The sequence below is a fragment of the Dufourea novaeangliae genome, unplaced genomic scaffold (assembly GCF_001272555.1).
Source record: "Dufourea novaeangliae isolate 0120121106 unplaced genomic scaffold, ASM127255v1 scaffold125, whole genome shotgun sequence".
NCBI lineage: Eukaryota > Metazoa > Arthropoda > Insecta > Hymenoptera > Halictidae > Dufourea > Dufourea novaeangliae.
This window is the reverse complement of record NW_015374020.1, coordinates 5,045,530-5,071,792: the sequence shown is the minus strand read 5'-3', so window position 1 is coordinate 5,071,792 and position 26,263 is coordinate 5,045,530. Positions and strand designations below refer to the sequence as shown.

The 26,263-nt window shown below is 48.6% G+C and overlaps 1 protein-coding gene across 2 annotated transcripts in view; it reads right to left on the bottom strand.

Annotated features, from left to right (window-relative positions):
- The window catches only part of LOC107188975 (semaphorin-1A), a 124,179-nt gene extending 100,587 nt beyond the window's left edge, over positions 1-23,592 (bottom strand). For both annotated transcript variants that reach the window (XM_015577385.1, XM_015577386.1), the window contains exon 1: positions 22,733-23,592. In XM_015577385.1, the coding sequence (XP_015432871.1) occupies positions 22,733-22,859 (127 nt within the window). In that variant the 5' untranslated portion in view covers positions 22,860-23,592. The remainder of the gene's footprint in view (positions 1-22,732) is intronic.
- Positions 23,593-26,263: the final 2,671 nt, after the last annotated feature.

Genomic DNA, 26,263 nt, shown 5'->3' with positions numbered 1-26,263 from the left:
CGACATTTCGAAACACGGATATTTATTCGTTTCCGTGAAAACGCGAAACTCTCGCGACACTGTTAATTTCCGCGAGGAAGATCTTCCAGGGGACATCGATCGTTCGAAACCACGAACCAATTTTCGTTTCGCGACCGAATTCGCGAGAAGGTGCTCGATCAAACGGACTTTTCACGGTACCCTAGCGAGCAAACTCGACTTCCGATAGGGGAAAAAGTAATGTAAAGGAAAGACACCTCCTACCGTTTGATCTCGGAGTTACGGAAATTTATACCAAATTAGCATTCGGTTTAACATTTAATTCAGTATTTGAAATAAATTTATCAAGCGATAAGAGGCCCTTACCCCAACATTACCTTTTCCCCGAGAGTTTCGCCGGGCGATACGCACGATCGATCCTCGTTCCCGTCGATACGCCATTGAAAATAATTCCGACTTCGTGGTCGACACATCGGTAACGCGTCGCGTCGCTACGAAAGAGATCCGAAATCACTAGCACGTGTACGTATAATTACCATTATGGCTCCCGGCTTTCGAAAGCGCTATTTACACCGTGGTATCGTATTCCCGTCACGATTCGAGTATTTTTTAATCGACGTATAATTACCCGCCGGATGTAACAATATCGCACGGCAATTTCGTAATTGCCCATTCCTCTAATTTAATTATTAACCGAGCCGTGTTACGTGTTTTGTTTTCATCTGAAACGTATCGACCGACGCGAAGCGTGCATCAAAGAGAGGTGGATGGAATGAAACGGCGAGAGAGAGAGAGAGAGAGAGAGACTGAGAAGGAGAAACAACGAACGCTTGTATTCCATGACGTCGAATCGCGAATCACCGTGATGATATAAACGCGAACGGAGGTAGAAATCACGCTCACCATGAACGATCGTAAGTTCGCTTGACTTCTCGAATCCAAGTGGATTATTCCAGAAATCTAAAAAGTTCGAGCAGTTATCTCGACTGTAACGTTCCGAGCAAACTACAGCTTCTCCGAGTACTCCGGTCGTTTCAGCTATACGAGACGCTGTTCGCCGTGAACGGAGCAGTCTTCCGTGTCGGTTGTAATCATTTTTCGCCGGACAATTGTAGCAGACGTTTAACGACGGTACAACCAGTGGGCGTCGCCGTTTGGTAATTAGCTCGGTATGTAATTGAATTATTAATCGAACTGCGATGGCGCGGTCAGTCTGGCCCCGACCGGCGAGGGTCGACGAAATCGATCAACGAATACGTCTCTACGCGATTGTATCGACAACGACAGAGCAAAAAACCATTGACGCATAGATAAATTGAGCGTATAAGCCTGGGCAACCCGTGACAACCCTCCCTCGTCACGCCTGGTTGAATCGTGCGCGCCGATATAACGAAAAGACGTGTTCGCCGGTGCGCAATAACAATTCGTTAAAATAGAGTTAATTAAACACTAATTTACGCGTCGCTGCCGGCGGCATTCTTCAGGGCGGCTTTTTCCACGGCGAAAAACCGCGAGCTCTGGAAAAGAAGGAATTCCACGGGGGTAGCGAGGACCCCAAGAGAAAGAGAGAGGGGGTCGCTTGAACGCGAGAGAGCGGAGAAAAATAGAGCAAGAACAGGGGAAAGGGGAAGCACCGAAGAAAAAAGAAAGTCGGAAAGAGAGGTCGACGGAGTTACCGAGAACGCCTGGCTCGCGCGTTCATTTCGAAAAGTGGGTAAGAGGAAACGGGCAAAGGGCCCTGTTTCATCGTCGCGAGAGGATCCTTTCCCTTCGAATTGAAAAACCTGCCCAGTCCCGAGCGACTACGAAAGATGTTTACCTTCTGTACACCGTGACGATCGATACATCGGCCAACCGGTATATTACCGATCCGAGATTCTCAATCCGTCATTTTCAAATTGTACAAGGAAAAAGGAACTGAAACGACTCGGCGAACAATGGAATAAAGTAGAATAGATTGCTGGTATCGCGAAGTGCTCGATTTAAATAAAGACAGTCGCAACGAATGCTCGGAAACATTGAAACGTTTACACTATCGTGGTAGGAATGTACTTTTGTGCTTTGCTTTCATTAACCCCATTGGAATATACGGCAGAGAAATGACCGATACACTGTTCCAACGAGATCTTACGATGCCGACAAGAAAATTCAGTTCGAGAAGCAATCAACGCGCCTGAATTCTCACGCTCCAGTTTCGTTACCCCTGGTAGATTCTCGCGGCGATCGTGTATCAAGAGCGCAAAAACCAGCTGATTAAGATGGAAATAACAATGCTCGCGGGGTGGCCAGCGAAAAACATCGTGTCCCGGGGAACGTGTGACACGCGAACGACCGAGAGGCCGCGGAAGTCGAGTTTCGACGACGCACGCGACTCGTTCCGTATGCACCGATAACCTCCAGAGCAATGATTCAGGTGCAACGAGCGGAGCGCACGGAACAGGTGAAATTAAAAATTAAAAATTTACACGCGAATTCCAGGTTTGCGAGAAAACAGCTGCTTTCGCGGCTACTCCTTTATTTCTGTTCGCTAGTATGGAAAACTTGAGATTCTGTAACACTTATCAAACGTTCAGGGTTTCACGGGTCGGGGCGAGGTAAGCCCGAGAAATTAAGGCTCCCACAAGCCAACGCGAAATATTCGCAGCGGCTACGAATATATCGCGTTGGTTTGTGGGAGCCTTTATTCTAATTACTCCGAAAGTTTTTCGTGACCAACACGATCTAGGAACGTGGACGAACAGCTGGGAACTGAATCAATGCGAATTTGCCACGAAAACGAAAATAATGTTGGTTTTGGACAGTTTCGAGGGAACGGAAATACTTATGCATTTCCGGTAGAAGGACAGTATCGATTGCTCCAAACTCCAAAGCCAATAAAATCGGATCGGTGGGCACAGGTTGTTGAAACTTGCGAAACAAAATAGTTTTAGACAAAATTGGAGAACCAGGTACGGTTGAACGTGGAACATCCTACTTTGCGAGAATACACAGGGAAGATTTTTATTCGTAGGTACCGTTTAAAGCGTTATCTCCTGACTCGAAAGAAAAATTGTGTAATTAGAGCGAAACTAATGTCGTCCTCTGTTTCTCCGACTCGCGCTAATATAATTTTTTAAAGTGGTCGCAAGTCGGTACCGAGACACGTTACGTGCCCGGTCAGATAAGAACCGTGTATTTTAATTAATGAGTTCAGAGGGTGGTTAATATCCTGGGTCAGTGACGTCATCGACCTACTGTCGGTCGGAGAGCATCGAGCCCCTATACGGCAATAATTCCGAAGTGGCGGCGAATCAACGTACGTACGTATGTATGTATATGCCTCGAGGAGCCCCCCAGCGTTCCGCGCGAAGCATTTATTTCGACGACCCTCTTAGGTCGGTTTAGTCGGGGTTAATTCGAGGGGCACAGAAACCTTGGTTGATTCGGAATGCACGCGTCACACACTACTATATATATTCCACACGAATAAAAAGAATAAAATCCACGGTAGGATGGGGCTGTGGTCCAATGAAAATTTTACGGTTAGAGAAAATATACGAGTGTTTCGAGGCATTAAATTTCTGGTACGCTCGGTCCGTGACGAGATTATTTTTATCCTTTCGCGGAATGTCCAGACAACGCTATAGCGCTACCTACGTACCGGAAATTAATTAAATTTCATTATGTCTTTGAAAATCAACCACCGCGGACAAAGAGACTTACCGGAGGGGTGGGAGGGTGGCACTGCGCTCCGATTAATTTCATTCCACCGCACCGTCAGGCGTCGCGGTTCGAATTAAGAGAACGATTCGCGTAATCGTTACCGGCCGCGACTCCGTCGCGTCTTAACGGACGCGCGAGAACGACCGAAGGATTATTCCGTGCACGAATTCCTCGCGGCGCGAACGATTTTTCAGCAAATTTCTCTCGCACGCCACTCTGCTGCAACCCACCCCCATCCCTCCCCGAGACGTAGCCGATATTTGTAAACTCAAGTGCAACTAGAATATAAAATCTCTGGAATACGAGCGCGCGACTCGGAATCACTTTTACCCGCGAATTCAGGTAACGTACTCCGAAACGTAATATATGTTTATACTGCATAGAGGCTTCCACTTTACGTGCGTGTGCGCATGACATGGATAAGCAAGTGGATGAAGAAACTGTCGATTGTTCCTTTTTCGGGGTAGGCACTCGCACGCGCGAATATTCCCGTCACTCTGCATCGCGTACGATTCCCGCCTTTCATCCAAAAGGCGGCTTTGATTTACCTGGAATATTAACCATTTCGACACGGCGACACCAAAGCGAGATGTGATTCCTGACGGCCGAGAAAAATTCATATGAATAGCATTTCGAAGACCACTTGTATACTCGTTCTTCGGCCACAGCGAGCATTCTATGGACCACTTGTATACTCGTCCGGACCGAAAAGGCTAACGGGGTAATAGCAAAAGTCGGGAGAAAGGTCGTCAATGCCGGCCATCTGCTTCCAGTTACGAAATTCGAAAAAGTCAAAAGGAAGATCTTTAAAAAAAATGTAAATTTCAATTTTTTTTTTTCGTGCTTGACGCAGATCACGTTTCCCAGGAGTAAGTGGAAATACCTTTGAATTATATCGAACAGACGAATGCGAACACACGTCAGGGCAAGACAGAGGGTTTTCCTTCCGGCGATCACGAAGTTTCGACGCCGCACCACGCTTGTCGCTCAACGATTTCGTTCCACGGCTCTGCAACAGCGTTACCAAAGCGTTCAACGAGGTTCGATGTATTTGATATGTGCATACAAGCGAACGAGGTCGAACCAGTTTCGGGCGCGATGCAAGCCGAGCGAAATCCAATCGACACCGACAACGCCGAAGTCAAATATTTAAACGGAGTTTCGCCATGGGTCGAGCCCCAACTCCCGCCGAAAAAATGCCATTAATTCCTGTTTAACTTCGATTAATTCGCGGAAACGGTCTATTTCACTTTTTTTCGAACGCGTTCGACACGCGCGGCCAAGGTTGATCGTTCGTTTTACGATCCGAATGAACTGCCAAAAAAAGAGATACAAAAATATCGCCGCCCACGAATCCGTGGCATTGCATAATTAAGCGACAAGCCCGCGGGAAAATGTTCAATATATCCTGGCAAACGGTAACGAGCCCCGTCGAAATCGATGGAGTCGAACACAACGATACGGATGCAATCCGAAACGTGAAAGAAACATTGAACGCGGAACCACCGGACAAAACTGCGGCAATTAGCAGCGGGAAATTCGAACTTCATCCTATACCGGTAGTTAATAGTGATTTAAAGACAGTGTAACCAAAGGACCGGCGGAACCATCGACCCCTACCTTCGTGCCCCTACTCGACCCTTGCCAAATATTTACGCCGACCCTAACACGCCTGACGTCGTGAACTAATACCTTACCCTGTAATTAGCGCACGCCGTGCTTCGGAGACTGATAATTATGCGCCGAGGCGGTGCAACGACGTCGTTCGTGTACACGGTCGAAACCTCCGTACATGTAACCGTCATTAATGGTACATCAGACTCGCTACAAAAGTTCCGCCGTCGCACAGTGCCACTACTCTTTGTGGTGAAAAAAGAGAAGATAAAGATACGCGGTGTCTTGCGACGCTACGTTATCTCTCGTCGAGGAACACGTGTACATATGTTTCGTTGAATTCGATTGCCCGCAGAAAAAAGGAAAGAATCGCGCCTCTTACCAGCGACAGAAATAGAGATAAAAAAAAAAAAGTTTCGCGTACAACATCCTCGCTGTAACCGTTGAAACGACAACAAAGCAACTGGAAACGATTCTCCGTTCAACTAAAACAGTTTTCTTTTTTTATCTACATATATATCCGCCGGTAAAGCTCACCGACGCGAATTGCTCGAGTGCGCTCGACGCGAACGATAAATCTCCTCGAAAATATTGCCAAACGTCAATCTCCGTTTGCCAAAACTCGGTCAGAAAATAAAATGCTAAAGGACAGGGACGGGTAGCAAACGGATATATCGAGCGTGTTGAAAAGAAGAAAGAAAAAAGAACGAAAATCCAGGGACCGAGGAGGCTCGCATCGGTATTTGTTCCTGTTACAAAAGAACGTTTGAAATCACGTTCATAGATCGTTCACGATAGCAATTTTGCACATTGTATCTCCGTCCCGTTCCTCAAAATCGAAATCTCTCGGTGGTTACGGAATTTCTGGTGCACGGAGGTCGCGTGTGTTCGAGTGTGTACTCTCTCTCTCATTCTCTCTCCGACTGAAACAAAAAAAAAAAATTTCCTCCGCAAACAAGAACGCGGTGGGGAAACTAGTTCGATTCCGATTCGAAAACTCATCCTCCGGGGGTTTGCCTGGGACAATACGGAAGTTTCTTGGTCGTGGAGAATCAGAGGGGGAGGGGAGGGAAACATGAGAAAATTCGGGGACAATTTGGCAGCAACGCTGGCCTGGTTTCGTTCGACTTTCGATTGTCCCCCGTCGCCGATGGCAAAGCACTCGCCGCGAAAGAAAGACAAAGGGACGTTCTCCCAACTTGCACTTTTTGCCAGGCGACGCGTCCAAACGGATCGCGAACCAATAAGTCAGTATAACGGCTTCCGTTCCAGACTGGCCACAAAGTGAAACTCCTTCACCGACCTCACCGTCCAGAGCTCGAATCTTGCAAGAGAGAGAGAAAAAGAAAGGAGGAAAAAAAGATGAAATGATAGCGGAGAATTTTGTCTATCCTTTCATGGACGATGACTCCCGGCGAGCAGTGTACACGATACACTCTCGGACGCAATTTCTGAAATTGCCAATAAAACAGGCGCTACGTCGATATCCCAACCTTCGTACAGAAACAAACACGGAACCGTCGTGCGCGCTCGTAACGATGTTTCGTCGATGGAATAGCTGATTGCGCCACGATATCCGTCTTCGTACCAACAGCATCGCCACGGGGTTGATTGCTGGTTTAACGCCACGCGCGCAACGAGTACAGCGTTACACCGTTTTTTTTTTCTTCTTCCAACACACGACACTGTTCCGTGTGAAAGCCTTCTTTTAAATTCAATTTCGCCTGGAGGAAAGCCCAGCTTCGAACGGTTTCAACGCGTTTGCGTGTTCGGTCGCCGCTAACGGGCAGCCTTGGTTTTCATCCGAATACGTTCACCGTTTGACGAAGCATAAATCGACCGGGTTTACTGTCGCGTGTTCACGATCAAATTCCGCACGGAGGGTTGGTTCTGTTTCGCGTACACGCGCGACCGATCTCGACGCCGTTCGACGCGGCGGACCACCCCGCGCGCTCGACGGATCTGTCGAAAAGTTCGACGGATTCGTTACGTATTTATTGCGTGTTTTATCTACCCGTTTTCCTTTTATTGTAAACGAAACTAATTGACGTAGCAAAGGGACTACCAGTAGGTAAACGTACAAGCGTCAGGAAGGAATTAGAAAAAGTTCGAACGACCAACGAGTCATTAGCCAGGTCTAACGGATGAAAATTCGATAACTGAACCGCCGGTATTCTGGTTTCGTAGACGGGAATAAAGAACTTTTTTTTCAAAACGCTGGTTGGAGCATCGATTAATTATGCGTCGTACATGCACCGTGCGATGTTCCCGAGCTACTCGTTTTCTGAACGCATTGTACGTTATAAATCATAGCCGGACTATCGGAGCGCCGATAACATTTTAATCCCTTTGTGTTCGCGAGCCAACCAGACTAGTTCCACCGAGTCGCTCCGATTCGTCGACAACGATTCGAATGGACGAACAAAAAAAAATAATAAAGGGACACGAACATTCGGCGGGAACAACTCGCGCGAAGTTGGCACGGCTCTAATTTAGAGCCCGCGAAACATGTAATTAATTCGTATTCCCGAGCACGAGAGATAATCCCAGCGGTCGTGTATCCGTCGCGGGTTTCGTTCTCGGCGGTCGTTCAGGTTTCGCGAGCAAAACGAATTGCTGTCTCCTCGGGCGAAAGGGCGGGTACGATCGGACGATTAATAATTTCAATGAACGCAATAAACCGTCCCTCGCTCGGAATAACCACGGGGTTCGTAAAAATAAAAAAAAAAAGAAGAAGAAGCCCCATCGCGACTCGCTGCGACGACGGACTCGACCGAGGTTTTCGAAGACTAAACAGCGAAGCACTTCGAAGCCGAGCAAGCGAACAAACTCTCGATGCGTGACGCCGGGATCCAGTAACAGTAATTAAGAGGCTAACGACACTCGTCAAATTGACCTCTCTGCTATCCCCCGAGTGCCATCAATTTTTATTAAACCAACCGCATTTAAAGAGCTCTCGTAGTTTCTTTCCCGGCGGAGAGATCGATGAACCCTTTCGACGTCCCCACTCGACGTAACCGAAAATGACCGTGCAAAGAGAGCCAGTCGAAGAATAAGGGGAAAAGAAACAAACGGCCCACGGAACAGACAGACAGAGAGAGGTAGAAAACGAAGAAGCACGAGAATAGAGAGGAAAAGCGCAAACAAGAAGACGGTCGTAAGAGGCGCACGTGCCCAGACAGCGCGGCGCAGATGCGACATTCTTAAAGCGTTAAGTATACGCCACTATTTTCCGTGGGATTAAAGTCGAAAACGAAGGGGAACCGCGGAAGAAAAGAATGGAATACGTGGGAGAGCCAGAAAGAGCAGAGAGGAGGATTTCAGTGGCGGCAACGTGGCTGCGTTACCCAACGTGCTCAAGAATACCGGTCCAGGAAGCTCTTGTTGCACGCTATATTTTTATTAGCGCGACCGTGCCCCCACCCTTCGAACCAAGTGGATTTTTCAGCTAGCCCGAGTCGCTAATTTCCCGAATAACCGAGACTATGGCCGGAAAAGGCTGCTTCAGAACTCTAAAGCAACTTTTAAATGCCAGCCGGATGGGAAACAGGAAAAAATCCCGTTTACCGTCTGACTGCCCCGTTTCCCATCCCGTTTAGTTCGCGTAAAATATGCAGTCGACCGTTTCGCGTTTGATTCCGCCGAATGAACCTAATCGCAGGAAACGCCTTTTAAACTCCGCCGCGTGACTAACCCACTCTCTCGCGTTGACCGACCTACGTACACCTCAAGGCGGAGTTATAATACCGTGGTGCATCTGCAGAACCGGCGAAAGCGAGGCCACTTCTCATGATTTCTTTCCCCGTGAGCACGGACTAATGAGGGACATAATTAATGTCATATATGAAACAACTTCCCCTTTGGTGCAAGCGAATATTAGCCCTTAAAAAAATTCGACGCACCAGTCTATTGAGTCTTCTCACCCTCATCACTGCACGATAAGACGTTTGATCATCGAGATATCAGCGAGCATTTCAACTTAGAAGGGAAGGCACGGAAGTGTCCCCCTCCGATCTTAATGTAACTTCGCATGTCTGTTAAGTAGTCAAAAATAAGGGATACGTATTTTTTTTATCGGCTGAGGCGTGACTATAAGGGGTGAAACCACCTCACGAAGTTTCAATCCAAAATTTTTTTGTTGTAAACCAATTATTATTCTATATAAGAAACCGCAAACCTCGTTCATTAGAAGTTTTCATGTATCTCCTCCGGTTTTCGAGATAGTACTTACGGGTCCAAACTTCGAGGGGTGGTTTCACCCCTTAAAGTCGCGTCTCAGCCGATAAAAAAAAATACGTATCCCTTATTTTCGATTGCTTAACAGACATACGAAGTTTAATCAAAATCGGAGGGGGACACTTCCGTGCCTTTCCTCGTTAGAAGTGGTCGCTTGTCGGGTTTACCGCGCCTCTTGCGTCTGACACGAAGAATTGCCTGTACACGCATTAGTCGATAGCTGCGTTTGCGGCCATGTTTCCGAGGAGCAACGTGCGTGAAGATAGCGACACATCCACTTATCCCACAGTCGTACAATTTGCATGATGAGACAGTAAAGCCGGATTGGGCCGTCGAGCCCTGAGAACGGACCCTTCTCTCCTCTTTGGCTGCTCCTGTTCCCCCTTGCTTCTCGCACGCCGTCCGTTCCTTCGCTTTTGTTGTTTCGCGACCCCTATCTCCCTTCGCTTCGAAGCTCGCATTCGTTCGTGCATTCGTTATCTCCGGTCGGGCGCGTAGCTTTTCCATAATCTTTCCCAACTACACCAACTCCCGGAAGAGATAGAGACAGGGACGTGTGCGCTGCCGGAACGAGGAGAAAGTCGTAACTGGGGACGTCGAAGGTTGGCGAAGGGGACCGTCAGAGAACGGCCAAATTTTATCGATGTTCGATCTACCGATACCCGTCGTCTAGGAGCGCGAACAACGGCCGAGGATGTTTATTGGAAATCGAGCTAAAGTAGACGGAGGCGTGTCGTTGGCACGAGGCTAAGTCGACGGAAGAGACGTTTCGTCTCCGATAGTGGAAGCGGTGAAACATCAGAGAACCAAACGCAAGGCTCTTAATCGCTCCAAAAAAAAAACAGGCGTCAACAAATTGAGGAAATTCCTCTTCAAACTTTTTCCGAACTCGCAAAAGAAGCGGAAAAGACTGCAAAGGGCATTGAAAACAATGGAAGTATAAATGGACGGTTGATTAGTGCAATTTAACGTATAAAGGTCAATCTGTAAAACGGTTTGTGACGTAGGGATCTATCGGATAGTTCCATCAACGAAAAGAGACTGCGATTGTAACGAATTATCGCCGTCGAAGTAATCGTCAAACCCGAAAGAAAGTAATGCGAGACTCCTGGCACGGGGATTAGCGTGGAGAGCCAGCGTGTAGATTGAATTAAGTGGATTACCAAAATGGAAAGGGAGATACGCGAAAGTACGGGACGACGAAATTCTATCGATTCCCCGTCGCGCAGCCGGCAGATATACACGATGCTTCATCCAGCATGGGGGGAAGGATATTGGAAATGGCAATCGAGCATCGCGGGACACGGTACGAACTGCTCCTCCTCCTCCACCCCCACCTCCACCTCCACCTCCTTCTCCACCACCAACACCACCACTACCACCTTTGTTCCTATCACCGTATTACTCGGTAGTCGTGAGCCTCCGAGTCACGCCGGAACAGACAGAGAACGATCACACCTCGAAATGCCACGATCTGGGCGAGCTTTGTTCCGATCCTGCGTGCTTCCGTGCCCGCCTTGGCATGCAGGTAGCGGACGGCCATCCCTTCGTGGAGGGAACAGATGCGCGCTAGCCTGTTTCAATAATGGAAACTATCGCGGTTATTCGCCGCGACCATTTTAGCTTGGCACGAGTAACGACAGGGCAGGTGAAACGACCCGCGTGTTTCATATTTCACAGTTATGCCAGGCTATATCGTGTGTCGCCAGACGCGTCCGTACCACGAAGCTTTTCGAATAAAACAGAAGAACGAATCGGTATCGATGAATTCCAGCTGCCACGAATATTTTGAAATGTACATACACAACATGATACAAAAGATTTCACAACCGATATCGAGCGCTTATTTGAAGGACGAGCTACTTCAGGGTGTATCCAACGACTCAAACGTAGTTTTCTCAAAGGATCGGACACAGCTGACAAATTCTCAAGCCAATCCGACGTCGAACAACAGTCTTAGGTCCCGTTAATCGCGATTTCACTAGCGACAAACTTTACCGTGCCACGGAAGCCGTTAGACAATTTGTAGGGAATCAACCAGACGTTTACCGCTCGTGCTGGAGTCCACGTGCTCGGGGTGTATAGGGGACGCGCACGAAAGCGGGGCCACATCAAATTAAACGTGCGCGTGCAATTGGGTCGACGCTGCAGTATGTTACCAAAAAGGGCAAGGGGAAACAATGATACAACGAGGTTCCATTGTCGTACGATCCTCACCAATGTAAATACACCTGATAAAATTCGTCATAGCCCAGGTTGATTCAACACACTCCACCCTCTTTCCACGTCTTATTACCGTGTCACGGTGGAACGAACAAAGAGACCGCATAGGAGCGTCAAAATGAGGGTCGGGTAAGAGGGGGAGAGAGACAACGACGGTCCGAAAAATACCAGGATCGTCCTCGTCGTTGACATCATGGTCGTCGCGCGTGTATAACTTGGTACTCTCTTGGCTGTGCCAGCAGCCGGCAAGGTATTGATCGGCTGAACCAGCGAGGACCACATGGCGACTCCACTTCGTGCGACTTCGTGCGAATCCGGCATCCCCCGTGCCTAACATGGCGCCCGTAGGCGGTCACGTGGTCACCACCCCTTCACCCACACGACTACCACCACCGACGCGCGGCGGGCGCACTCGACCACCACAAGGGATATATGATGCAGCCACCAATTCCTCTCTCTTGCTCCCTTGTTCTCTCCCATCCCCCCGTCTCTCGCTCTGCGGCTGTTGTACTCGTTACCTCGCTCTTTCTTCCTCTTTCTCTGCCGCACTTTCTCTCTCTCCCTCTCACCCCGACTGTGTCCTCTTCAGGGGCGGCTTAAATATTTGCACGGCCAGGTTCGATGATGTTACCCCCCGAAATTCCGGTCGCGTCGCGATAACGAGAAAACTGACCGTGCGTTTAACGTTCGCGCCGTTCAAGTCTGGGAAAATGATTTTCTCCTGTTCGAAGGAAACCAACGCGTGGTCTTTGCGCGATCGAATTCCACGATTTTTCATCATCGTGATAAGCGCACCGTCGGAGCCGTGTCGTTCGAGTCGCTCGGCTCGTTCCTCTTCTGCAAAATGATCCGAGGGGTGGATTCGAGGCTTTAGCTAATTCCGTGTCCTCGGTCTCGACGTCTCTTTCTCCGAAACCTTCAACCGTCAATTTTTTTTCCACCAACTATTCTCTCTCGTATCTCACCAGAATTTTCGAGTAACGAGCGCGGAGAATCGGCCGAGCGTGTAGCTGTTTAACGTGTCCGCTAACTTTTCGAGGCATAAACGAGCCAACTTTTAACTAATTTTCCAAACTTCTGTTTGATCAACGAAAGGAAACAGAACTCAGCGATTCTGGCTCGGTTAACTGGACGCGTATACCGATCGAGCGCGATCAACCGGGCGAAATTCTTGATCGAACAAACTTACGCGACTAGAGTTCAAGCATACCGTAACGTCAACGCGATGGAATTACGAATAGCCCGATAAGAGATTGTTCTGCATCGATTCGTGCAGCGAGATCGTAATCGTTACGTTATCATTAGGTCAGTCTTTGAAAGCGATCGACGTTTTCTCCACGAAATTCGATGAACTAATTCGATATCAGGATCCTCCGTCCCTGTCTCCCTCGCTCATCTTTTTCTTACGTGCCGCTCTTGTGTCTGCCAGCGATCCTGCGGGGATGCACACGACCGATCGATCGTACGTGTATCGGACATCTTAAGCCACGATATTAGGAGGAAGCGGTGATAGAGAAAGAGCAAACCAGGCGACAGAATCGTGAGAGAAGTGGCAGAAATGCAGACACAGGAATGAACGCAAGAGGAAAAAAGAGGAAGTAGGGTGCTAGAGAAGGAGAAGACGAGAAGGAGAAAGCAAGAGAGTAGCTTCCGAGAGCAACGGTGCCCGAGTCGAAGTACCCTCCGGACGCCCTCCATTTGTCCCTACCATTCCCTCCCTTAGCCTTCCGCTATCTCACGACTGACGCATCGTCCTGCAGAACGGAAGGGAGACGGAGAAAGAGACAGAGAAAGAACGATCGATCTTCCAGGATGCCAGTCGTGCCGACGACCGATTGAAAAGCTTCTGATTCGTGACTCGCGGCCGAGAAATGTTGACTGGGGTAAGGGGTGATCGGTCAACGAGCTACAAAGGCGGACCAGTGAATGGAACCAGGGGGACTTTTAAATGTGACAACTCCATTGCCGCTCGTTACCGAATATTTCATAATTCTCTTCCATACAGAGAGGATTTGCTATCGTTTCGATGAATCCCGTTCCAATTCGCAGCGACAACGCTAACCGTTATCGCTTTTTCGAATTCTGAAATTGGAGTGGTGCAAAGCGGTTGGGAAACGTTGACCCTTCGATATAGGAACGTTGTCTATAGGGCAACATGGAAGATTACGTTGCTCGTTGTCCGAACGGGCACGGACGAAATTAATAACCGGCGACGTGTAACCGTGTGTGCGAAACCAATGTTCCAGGAGGAAGGATCGTGTACACAGAGGCTCGTGACCAGACAGAATACGCGGTGACGCATTCTGTAGGATACTCCAGAGACCGATCGATCTCGCAGGACACGAGTCACCGTTTCCGCGGCAATGACCGCTGAAAAGCCTTCGCGATATTTCCGTTCGCCATTAACAGAGCAGCGAACCGAGCATTCGCCGACGCGTCGGTGGTATACACCGGTCGAAAACGGGAGACGGAAAGGGATGCTCCTAATCCGTGAAAAGCTCTTTTCCTTTTTACAGCGCGCGGAAGCTATACGCGTAATGGATTTCCCGCGCGGTACAGAGAACGTCGACGGACGCGGGCGGCGTTCCACCGGCCACGATATTACCATCCGTGCACCAAAGACCCCGCTAAAATGCCACGGTATTAACCTTATTTATCGCGACTACCCGACGATCGTCGACAATTATTCTCTCGGCGGCTTGAAATTAGAGATTCGAGCGACCTTGTAAAATTTACGAGAAACAGGGGAACGATTTCGAATTCTGTCGAAGTTAATCAACGTAATACGCGGCCGGTTGCGGTTCCCTATGAAAATTCCATGAAATTCACGAGGGAAGACTCCGGGCGCCACCGAATGCGCGCGCCCGCAAGCTTTTCGAGTTAATGGAAGAGTTCCATTAATGGCCTCGCAGGAAATCGTAATCGAAAAATTACTGCTCGATAAATACCGGCCCGCTGTATCGCGTCGCGTGCGAAACGAAAGACATTCCACACGGCATTCGACTCTGCCAATTTTCCCCGAAAAGTCGTCGAACCTTGTAACGTTCGACTTTCGGCGCCCCCCTTCGAGAGTGCTTCCGTTCCTTAATTGACGCACGAAAGCGCACGACCGGAGGAAGATCGGTAGAACGAACTTTAAAGCCGCCCTGGGATCCCGTGTAATCTGTTCGAGGGAACGTTTCTGTGCGAAACGACTCCCTTACGATTCTCGACTTCGCAGGAACGAGTGAAAAGAATATTCGTAAAGATTTTCTCGATCCTGTTCCTTGTCCTCATTCCGGTTTCATCGATGCGCTATAACTTTCCAAGGGTTTCGAGATCCTGTCGTAACTATGTCCGTCTTTCTTTCTATTCTCCCAAACAAATCGCGAAATCAACCTACTTTCGAACGAAACGATCATACTCGTAATCCCGTGCAAACTTCACGGCCGATCGGAAGCTTTAAACGATCTCGACGATACTCGTGACAAGACCAATGGGGAATTATCGGGCCGAAAAGAGATAGGAGCAAGAAAACGAGTCGACGAACGAACAGTATAGACTGGTAGAGGGGGAGAGAGAGATAAAGCACGAACGGAGTAGACAGAAACTCCAAGTTTAGAAACGCAATGGAAAGAGATAGGCGGCGGGGGGCCGGCGGCAGGAGGACGAACCCACTCGTATTGATCCACCAGATACGCTCGATTAAACCGCAAATTGCAACGGATTGGCGTAAGTTACAACGTACTAAGTCCACCAATACCAAGAACGCCGGTGGTTTTGTGATGTTGCCGGAAGCTGCTAGATAGGGACGGCGTGTCTGATGTTTGATTGACGCTCGGGCAGACGAGCTGCGTACGCGTTCGTCGCTCGCGTGTCGGGCAACTCGCGTCAACACGCGGAAAACAGAGAGACGCACGCCGCCCGCCGTTGGACGGGAACGTCAGAATTATTGGATAAACTGCGCGACACGAGATAAGGTTCGCTGTCTCGGTAATTCCACTTGCTGCAATTTAAAGAATCGGGTAATCCCTTAAGACGTGCTCACCCGGCTGTTCCGCGAAGAATTCAATTCGAAATACGATTAAGGCGAACTGGGGTACGGAAACTCGAAACCAAAGAAGCGTATCAACTATCTTCCCCCGTAACCGGCGCGGAGGCCCGTGTACACGCGCGAAGAACAACCACAACGGAACATACGTACCTGCAACAATTACATCACGGAAAAATCGCGAGCGAAAATCAACAACGGAGAAAAACCAGTGTAATCGAGTTTAGGAAACTTGTTCTCGAAGCGACGCAATGTCACGTACGTTTCTCTCTATCTTTCTTCCGTCTTTTTATCTTTAGACCAGATGCCCGTCCCTCCCTTTTCTTTTTCTTGTTTTTCCCGCCGTGTTCTTAGTCCCTGCAGCTCCATTTCCCGCGGCATCGTTCCTTCCTTCTTCGCCTCCTCCCGTGCACCTTGCACCAATTCGCCGTCGCGCTAAATTAATTATGCATTGCTTTTACTTTAGACACAGACACTCGACTGTTTGGGTAAGATGCGCTTCTTGCCTCGAATATCATTATAGAGACGTCGGAATTGTATGGATTTCAGACGTATTCGAACGGCGCGCACGAAACGATTAAATATCCGTTTACGCGGGTGCCCATCAATTATCCTGGGAAACAACAAGAAATCTGTAATAGCTTGTAAAATTGTACGTGAGGTCCTCGAGTATCGGAATCTAACCGAGGCTGATCCGATTTCCGCGAAATCGATTCATTCTCGACGAGCTGCTGTTTGCCGACGTACGAAGCTCCGAGATACGCGTTCCTCCGAACGTGCGCACTCCATTCAATTTCCGTACCGCGGGTATTGTCCGCGGAAACAACAACGCGAATGGTCCCTCCGGAGAATCAACGTTATAAAGAAAGTCAATGGAAGAAATCGATGACGCGTGAATCGTGATATCCCGGCTCGTAGAACGATTTGCGACAAATGGTTCATTAAACCGACGCTGGCATGTAAATTCTTTCAAGTTCGAATACACGACGGGGTACATTGTCCGCGATCGAACTTGAAAACAGATTCTTTTTATTCATCTAAAATATTGTTCCATTCGCTCGGAGGTCGGATTGAACTTGATTGGCGAGTGCGGGGCACGACCGACGATTCGACCTTCGCATTAGACTAGACCGTACTACTAATGGCCCTTTTCGTTCCATCCCCCCGGACGTACCCCGCCCCTAGACCAAGGGGTTGCTGCGTTGCTTTCGGATCCGAATTGATTGGACTGTGAATCGTCCGGTTTGAATTATTCATACTTTGTCCGCCGATAAACCAATTTCTGTGCCGGGCAAATCGAGGAGGAAAAGATCGGCTCGCCACGCGACGAACGGACGACGGGCCAACACATCGACGTAGGCGAACAAAGGGTAGGCGGTGGGCCAACGATTCGGGCACGACAGAGACGAATAAAAGGATAACAATGAAATGAACGGCAAGACGCGGAATCCACGAGCAAGGGGTTGGTTAACTTGTCGTCGAAATGGACTACGACGGTGTTTAATTTTATTATTCGATCGATTAAATGACTGCGAAGATACCATCGAGAAAAGGAAATAGACGGCTTCTGGTTGCTCTACAACTTTATCGAACTACGACGACTCAAAGCGCGAGAGTAAAAAAAACAAAAACACCGAGGGTGAATCTCGTTAACCTGTTCCTCGTTCCCTTTTACCGGGTAACGGCACAGTCTCGCCCTCCAGACGCGATATTTTAATCTGTAGGTTAAGGACACGCGAATAATTAGACACCCACCAGCAATCACCACCGACAGTAATTTCACGTCGCGATAAGACCGTGAATTCCGGTTGCGGTATATTAAGGGATTATCCGCCGCCCCTTTGCTAAACTTATCCTCGGAACTTTACTCTCGCCAGTGGAAACTATATCCCGGAGTTTATTTTATTCGTCTCTCCCTTCGGGAAATTATATTAATGCATCGAAAAGTCTGCGTTCGCTTTGAAGTAGGGGGCTGGCCGTTATGAGACGAATCGACGTAAGTACTCGGAGAGGAAGTTTCTCGGCCGGCGGTGGCGGCTGCTGCGCCCCGTCCCGATATTAAAGAATCCGCCGAGTTTCGAGTCGATAATAAAATCGCCAACTAATCGTCTATCCATCGTCGGTGGAGGGACGAGAGACGCATTACGGGACGAATCGTCAGAAATGACGCGGAAGAAACTCCATCCAAGTTTCGCGAAGGCAATCGTATTTACGAGGCCTCGAACCCCTGTGTTCCCCGAGACAGCGCGAGGTCGAGTCAACACCCACGATAAGAGGACACTTTTACTTGTACTCGTGAACGAAGGAACCGACAACCGCCGATCCTCTCGCTTGCCCGCTCCCAGCCACCGTTGCTGCTGCTTTTGACCTTTTGCTTTTTCTGGATCGAGCCTAGCAAGAGGGGGAGTCTTCTCTCGACAAAAGATTTATGAACCCCTCGGCAATGCCAGTATGCTACTTATTCTATCGTCGAGTACACACTCGAGGCTCACAAAAAATGCGGGGGTGGTATGTACACGCGAACGATCCTCAAAGAGAAATCTTAAAAAGGGGAGACCTTCTCCGTCGTCACCGCTCGCATCGAATCAATCATTTTCAGGCTCCGGAGCTCCGACACACCTCGTCAATTGTCTGGCATTAATCCGTGGTGAATTCGCATGCTGCCTCTACAGAGAGTCTTTCGTGTATACACGGAAGACACGGATACGTGTTCGTTTGTGCTTTCTCATAAAGACATCGGAGACACAAGGGGGGGAAACGTGAATTCACGTATACCTATGTATATATATTCCCTTCCGATCCTTTCCCCTCGATCCGACGGCCGATCGAAGCTGCAAAAGTGGAATTACGTTTCACGATTCTCGAGCGTTGGAGTCAATTGACACGATTACCCCGTAATTTTACCCAGTGGTTTGACCGAGGTCAGGTTATACGTGCCGGGTCGCGTACACGGTATGCTGAAACTAATCATAACGTATCCTCTCATCGGTCGGAGGGGGGCCCGAGCTGTGATTGGTCCGCTGCGGTATTCCTAGCTGCCAGATAAAGTTACCGTAATATGGATTAACTGCGTGCTATAGCCCATATTCCGATCCGACGCGCTCCCATTGGACTGCCGCTATGCACCGATGAACTGGCAAACGATGCTATTATCAACCACGGATCGGATTCGCGGTGTCTTTTAATAACGGGCTCCCACTAAATGCGTTAACGACCTATTACACGCTCGTGTATCAATGATCGCGAGATCTCGTCTCGTCGACGGAATCGTCGTCCTGCACATTTTCTGGCCAGTTTTTCGTCGTCGCGATCGCGGGTTCGAGCACCCAAAATTTTGGAGAATATCGCCCCGATGGGTTTGGGATGTGATTATCGACCCGTCCAGGTTTCGGCTGGCAAAGGGACGACGTCTGGTTCCAGCTCAGTGATCTCCCTTTTATTCGTAATAGGCAGCGTGTCGATGCGGTGATCGCACTACGCTCCGCTCGCGGTTTCGATTTTTAAACGTTCTATCCACCGATGGAGTAGCCCAGCCTTGATTTACGACGTTCGAAGGACGTGCAGATATTTTACGTGTGCTTTTTTTATTCTTCTTTTTTTTTTTTTCGATTTTTTTAGTTGGAACCAACCACACACGGCCGATCGTCAGCGCCACTCGGTGGACAGGCGATTCGCAGTAGCAGCGCGACGCTCCATTTTCCCCTGCACGCCGTTGAAATATCGCCGCGCGTCGATGGTTTTTACGTTTCGAGGCCAACGATCCGGAAGATAAAAGCGCGCCAGAGAGAGAAAACGACCGGCAAAAACTTTCCATGAAACGGCAAGTCTACGGATTAACCATTTAACTGGTACGAACGGTACATACGGGAGGCTCGGGCCGAATCGTATATTCCGGTGAACTGCAGTCGCGCTTATCTCTACCGTTTTTATTTCCTACCAATCGGGTTACACAGGAATATAATGTACTCGGCCGAGAGGGCTCAAGAAATCGTACGATCGATGGTATCATCGTCGAAACACGACTATGCAAGGAGAACGTGAATCGACGTTAATCGAAAGGCTATCGACTAACGATAACAACGTATCCGATTCGTGCGAAACCACGGAAAAATGAGCATTAATAGTCCATCGAATCGTAACGCCGCAGCCACCGAAAATGTTGCGTCAGCGAAGAGCTAGTCTCCCCATGATTCTGCCTGCACCCTTCTCCCATAACGGGCAATATGCATTTCCCGGCGATTACAATTTCGGTTCTGCGGCGTGGTTTTCCCTGTCGTAGAATTAGCAGAAATTCTGGCTCAGTGAGCAAAACAGCACCGTTGCCGCAATGCCAGTGGCGTATTAATAACACGTGCTTCGTGTAATTTCAATTCCTACCCTGCGCGTCCCTCGTCGCGCACCCCCTACCTCCTCTCTCTCTTTCTACCCCCTGTCGACTATTGGAAAATAATACACGGACGAAATTCATAACGACCTAATGAGCTTACGTTCCGGCTTACTATCGCCATACTTCCGCCACCGTCGAATTCCCAAACTACGCCGCGGAACCAAGTGGCACGTTACACGAACCGACACTGAGGACACTAAATTCTGATCGTTCTCCAAACTCAAGCCACTCCTTGATAATTTCGTAAATTCTGCTCTTTTTGTCTGCAACCGTCCTTTATTCTCGTGGAGAATCGTCACTCGTAAACAGAAATGAGCAAACTAATTATCTCGATAAAAAGTTTCGAATAACGAATAAAAGATAAAAAAAACTATTTATAATAAAATAATACTTCTTTATGAATGAATCGACGTTTGTCGAACAATTTTTTAATCTCACTAACTGTTTAAAGCTCAGAACGACACCCTTAGATACTGCTGCTTTTCACTGTGTATTATTCGAATAAAATTCTGCCCAACTCTGCTCCTAAATACTATATTGTATCTCCAATTATTCCGATACGTTGAGAAAACTTTAATATCTCGATGACTAGTTTACGCAGCTGCTTGTTAACCCAAACGGAAAATGTTGCAACGTAACAGTTGTGTAACAGGCACGGGGCTTGTTTACGCAACGGCTACCAAACAAAAACACTTGATTGCCGAGTCACTGACCTGTTTGCTGCGATCTGATTAAGGTGTGAAAAAGCTTTTAATGTTAACACGAGCTTTTTTTCGCCCGATCGTTTTATTGGGACAAGTATTGCGATGCACGCAAACCGAGCGTTTTGTCGAAAAATTAGCAGCGTTTCATGCTTATCGCGAGCAGCACCGATCGACCTGGACTGGTGAACGTGTGTGCGTTTTAAAGGGTGTCTCAGCAAGAACTTGAATTTTAAATAAATTAAAAAACATTAATTTAATTTGAAATTCAAGTTCTTGCTGAGACGCCCTTTATATTATTCGTGTCAAGAGTTCATTCGCACGAAATAGGAAAAAAAGTAAATAGAAACAGATCCGCGAACTAATCGGCTCGCATGAACATCAAGTACAAAAGGATAAGAGCATCGTAAACTCGTCTGTAAATAGAGTAGCATTTACTCCGGGATACCAATGCACTCCGCTTCGAGGCAATTCCTCGTCTTCGTCCTTTTTCTCGGCAAAACATCGCGTTTCAGCGCGGAAAGAATGATGGATGTTGGGCGTCGGTCGCGTAAGCATTGCTACACGAACACGCAGAGTGCCGTTAAGGTCGAGTGCCTCGGATGTGGGACGCTTTGTACTCTCTGGCGTCACTCGCTTTTCTCGCATCCCTCTCCTCTCGTGGCTCCGCGTCGAGAAGCGCGCTTCGGCCTTGACAACGCGCGCTCGAGTCTCGGCCCAGGGCGGAATATTCTACTTCGGTGTACTGTATCTCCCGCGAATCCAAGATATTATCGATCGACCACCGTTCGATGCACTCGTCGCTTTTTAATTACACCCAGACACTTTAATCTCTCACGTTCCATCGAGCGATTCTTTTTGTCCGCGGATCACTCTCGGTCGAGCCGCGGCTGGAGGAAAAAAAAAAAAAGAAAACGAACGCTGGATCGACAGAGTGGACGATCCAACGGAGGTTGTAGTATGTGTGTACATATTTGCCGGTATGGATCGTGGACGAGCAGAGATCGATAAGGTGGCCGCGAATCGCGGGCGACGACGTGTTTGTTTTTTCCACGAATATCGGTTCTATCGCGTGCACTTCAATCATTTAAACAGGACACGGTGGTCGATAGCTTTATATTCTTTTCCTAGTATCCACGTAGGAGGGATCCCCGGTTATGTCACTGATTAGGGGTCGCAGTCACCGAGTTGCATACATAGACTCCCCTCGCGTTAGGGGTGAAACAATGCCGAGTGGGGGAAGGTCCATGACCCTGCACCCGGTGCAACTTCCGTTCCGCACCGTTGTTCGACTACCCGGACGCGCGATACACGGGAAAACGGAAAAATAAAGTTCTATCCCGTTTGCAGAAACCGGGAAGCAGAGCTTGTTCCTGTCGAAGGAATTTTCATTTTTCCTTCGAGCGTAATTGTTCCGTAGCTTTTGTTGTCGGAGAAATCTTTTTCGTTCGATTGTTGAACAAAAAAAGCTTGTATGGAATTCTGAAATAAAGACTCGGGGTAAAAAAAAAAGACGCGAAGGTTCCGATCCCCAGCGTTTTACTCGGAGGGTAGGTTAGCCATTGAACGGAAACGGGCCCCGCGTTCTTCGAACCAGTAAACAGTTTTTTTGCCCCTTTCTTTCTTCGTGCACGCTCTTTGTTATCGTTCGACGTGATTAACCTTGGCCCGAGGACACGAGACGCGAGAAACGCGATATAAACACGGTTCGTTCGCGTCAACGAGAGATGCGAGCAATTTCCACGTACATAGGTATATATCGTTCGGTCGATGTTTGCGGCTCGCAAGCAAACTAGAGACCTCGTGGTCCAGAATGAAAAAGAGCAACGATAAGCTCGATAAAGATATTTATCCACTTACCGAGCTGGACGTACATCTTCGGCCGAATGTTCTCCTGCCAGGCCGCGAGGGCAAGGGTGACCGTAGCGACGACGCACCAGCAGGACAACACAGGGTGCATCCCCGTTTCCAAGATGGTACGCCTCATCTTCTCTCGGATGGTACGAACGGGACCGGAAACGTGCCAGGATTCGTAGTCTCCTCCGCGAGGGTCACGGCGAACGAAAGAACCTCGGGCAAGCAACTCACAAAATACCGCGCACCAATCACCGGCACACTCTTTTATTTTATTTTTCCTTTTTCTTTTATCTCCCCGCGAAACGCACAGCAGCCCCCGTTATCGAACACGATGACAGCGGAAGGAGAAAGGAAAATGCGTTTCTGATCACTCTCTTCTTCCCTCCGTTTCTCTCTCCACTCACTGCAGCAAAAGGTGCGAGGGTGCCGCAGTCACGTGCAGCGTGTTCCTCGTCGGTGTCGGTGTCGCAGTCGCAGTCGTTGTCCACCGGCTCTGCTCACGCATGTTTCCCCCGGGACAACCGGCTTTCTGGCCACGCACATTCACGAGAACCGAACGCGGGCGTGCTCGCACGCGTCTATCACGAATTTCGAAAATTCGGCGAGGTGACCGTCGTCGGGGATCCGTGGGAAGTGTGTGTCGGAGAAGATTTCAGGGGGTGGATAGGGAAGGGAATGGAACGAACACGAGAAGAGAAACAGAGAGAGAGAGAGAGGCAAAACGTCGACCCTGCGCACACGTACACGCGATCCCTATGGCGTTTCTCTCTCTCTACCTACGGGTACACACAACAAAAGTCACTTACTCGATGGTACGTCACGCGTCACGACGAGGACGACGCAAAACCCACAACGGTCGCCGTCACACTGAGGCCGAACAGCGCCACGACAGGTGACAGCCGTCCCCCACTACACCGCTCCAGCAAACCACCACTCCAGTGATCGGCCGTAACGCGCAGTCGCTTCGAATAGGCCTGCGCCCCTGCTACTGTGTTCTCCGATACCACCCGACCGGTATCCCTGCGAGCCGCGTGTGCGTGCTTACGCGTCGGCACCCCCACGCACACACCGCTAACCCCTTACGCACGTGGGTAAGAGTAAGAGACCAAAGCACAGCCGTAGTGAATAGGGGGCAGTGGACGTGGAAAAAGAAGGTGAAACGAAGGGAATGGGAAGGAGAGAGAGAGGTTCTACAGGAGACACCGGGCAAGCGCCGATTTTCAACCCCACCACCCCCGCGACACGATCACGCCGCGGTCCTCCTCGGCCGTCTCGTCGTCGTCGGTGTCTCGATGACACTACTGCAGCGCCTCCAATCTGTAATCGGAAAAAAGAAAGACGTGGCTTCGTTACATGGCTCTGAAATTCAGTGACTGTTCTACATTGTCAATTTTGGGGGAGTGAAACGTTACAAGCCGTGCGATATTTTCTTGAATATTAAGGATACACGCGCTTGAAGGCCGTGATATTGGTGAACAGAATTTAATCAGTCACGGTGCTTATCTGTCCACGTTAGTTTCCAAATTTGTGAACAGGAAATGAAACACTTTTCGATACGCCGAGGAGTTTTCAAATTACTTCATTGTTCCTTGCTATTTTTCGGTGGATTGTTCGGTGTTTGTTTTAGACCGAAATTTCCGACAGAACATTCTCGCCAGCAACATTTCAGCACGCTTTATTTGCTCGAGCATGCTGAGAGAGCATAATAAACGTGTGGCTAACGATCATCTCGTTACGTCGCCGGGCGTGTATCAAGTTTTACGGATATTCGCGGAAAGATGGCTCCCCGCGTCGAGTAACATCAAAACAACGTGTTTATTTAATAAAGCCCCCTCCTCCGACCATCGACGCTACCCTACGCGCGGATGATTTCCATCGATGTTTTCATCGGTGAAAAAAAAGGTTATCCGGCGCAATCAAGCCGCGTTCAAATTATTCCTGCGCGCCGGAAATTTACCGAATATCACGCTCGTGGTGAAAAAAAAAAATATCTATATCTCTATTTCCGATAACGATTCGACGCGCGTTGAAATTTTACAGCGATGATGATCGTCGACCGCGTAAAAAAAAAATTGTTACCTTATAGACTACTATAAACAGCAGCCGATAAAAATAAAAAAATAAAAACAGCCATCCGCAACTTGATGTTGAATCAATGGAAAAAAATATATACTCGAAAAGAAAGTTACACGCGATACACCGTAACCAGTTTACAAACGACGATACTCTCTCGAAAAACCGCGTTGATTTTGTCGCGGCGGCGGAGAGAGTTTGCCGGTGGCACGATAACGATGTTACCCAGAACACACCGGATAGTACGTACCTGTTCGGCAAATTTTCCCTGCCGTTATCTGTATGCGGCAGTCGTCGCTACGTCGGCGACGTTGACGCTGTTCATTAATTTACCGAATTAAAAGTAGCAGGGCGTACGTCGAACCCCTAATTTCTACGACCATGATTGGTCGTGTGCATCGGGGAGCGAACGGGGTGAGAGAACAGCTAGGTTTCGATGCATTTGTGCAAGAGCGACCCCATACACGTACGCACGACGGTTCGCTACCCACGCTTTTAAACGTTATTCCATTGGAACAGTCACCGATGCGCGAGAATAATGGACAATACAGTACTATTTAACCGCGGCCAATAAAATATTGAAACGGTGAAAGAAAGAAAAAAAAAAAACAGAAAGAGCGAAGAAGCTTTTACCGATGAAAAAAAAATTCGTAACATCTTTCTGTCACGATTCCTGTATGCGTTTTTCAGGAAAGAAATTTTTGAATCGAACGACAGTAGCTTTTTCGCTTCTCTTTCGAGAAAAACTCGCTTTGACTATGCACTCGAGGACATATGTTGTCGTCGGATAAGTCAGTCGCTCGAATCGAAAAAAGGTGAAGACCACTTTACGCGGCGCGTCGAAGAAGCTTTTATATTCTACAGTTCTCGCTTAAAAGCTACACAACCCGTACAAGAATGATCAAAGGCGATAGAAGAAAGGGTACGTTCAAGGATCCTACGTTAGGGACGGATCGGTTCAAAGGGTGCGAAAGATACGTCTCGCAAAATCGTCTCGCGGGACCGACAACTGACTCTGTCCAAATCGACATTTCTCTCGCTTAACGTTACGCACCGTGCGTTTCTCTCCGGCTGGGTAAACGTCGCTGGCAATCGGCGCCTCGTCGAAGGCACACGGTTGGATAGAATAGAAATCGATATTCGCACGGTCGAGGAAATCTTGGTAGGGAAAAGGACAGTCGGACCCGGTGGAACAAAGTAGACAACAGATACAATCTAATTTCCTTTCAACTTAAGACACCGATACCGGTGCGTTCTTCCCTTCTTTCGATGTCGCGTGGATAAAAGCAACTTTATCTCTACAAAAATTCAATTTCGTTACGAGTTGCGAATTGAAAAACTCGTTACCGAATGCAAAATTTTCCCACGCGATGGACAAGTCGCTACTTCTTCTCTCTACGCTTCCACTGAAATTCCATCGTTATATTCGTTAACGGGTACACGGGGCACGATTAAATTTCG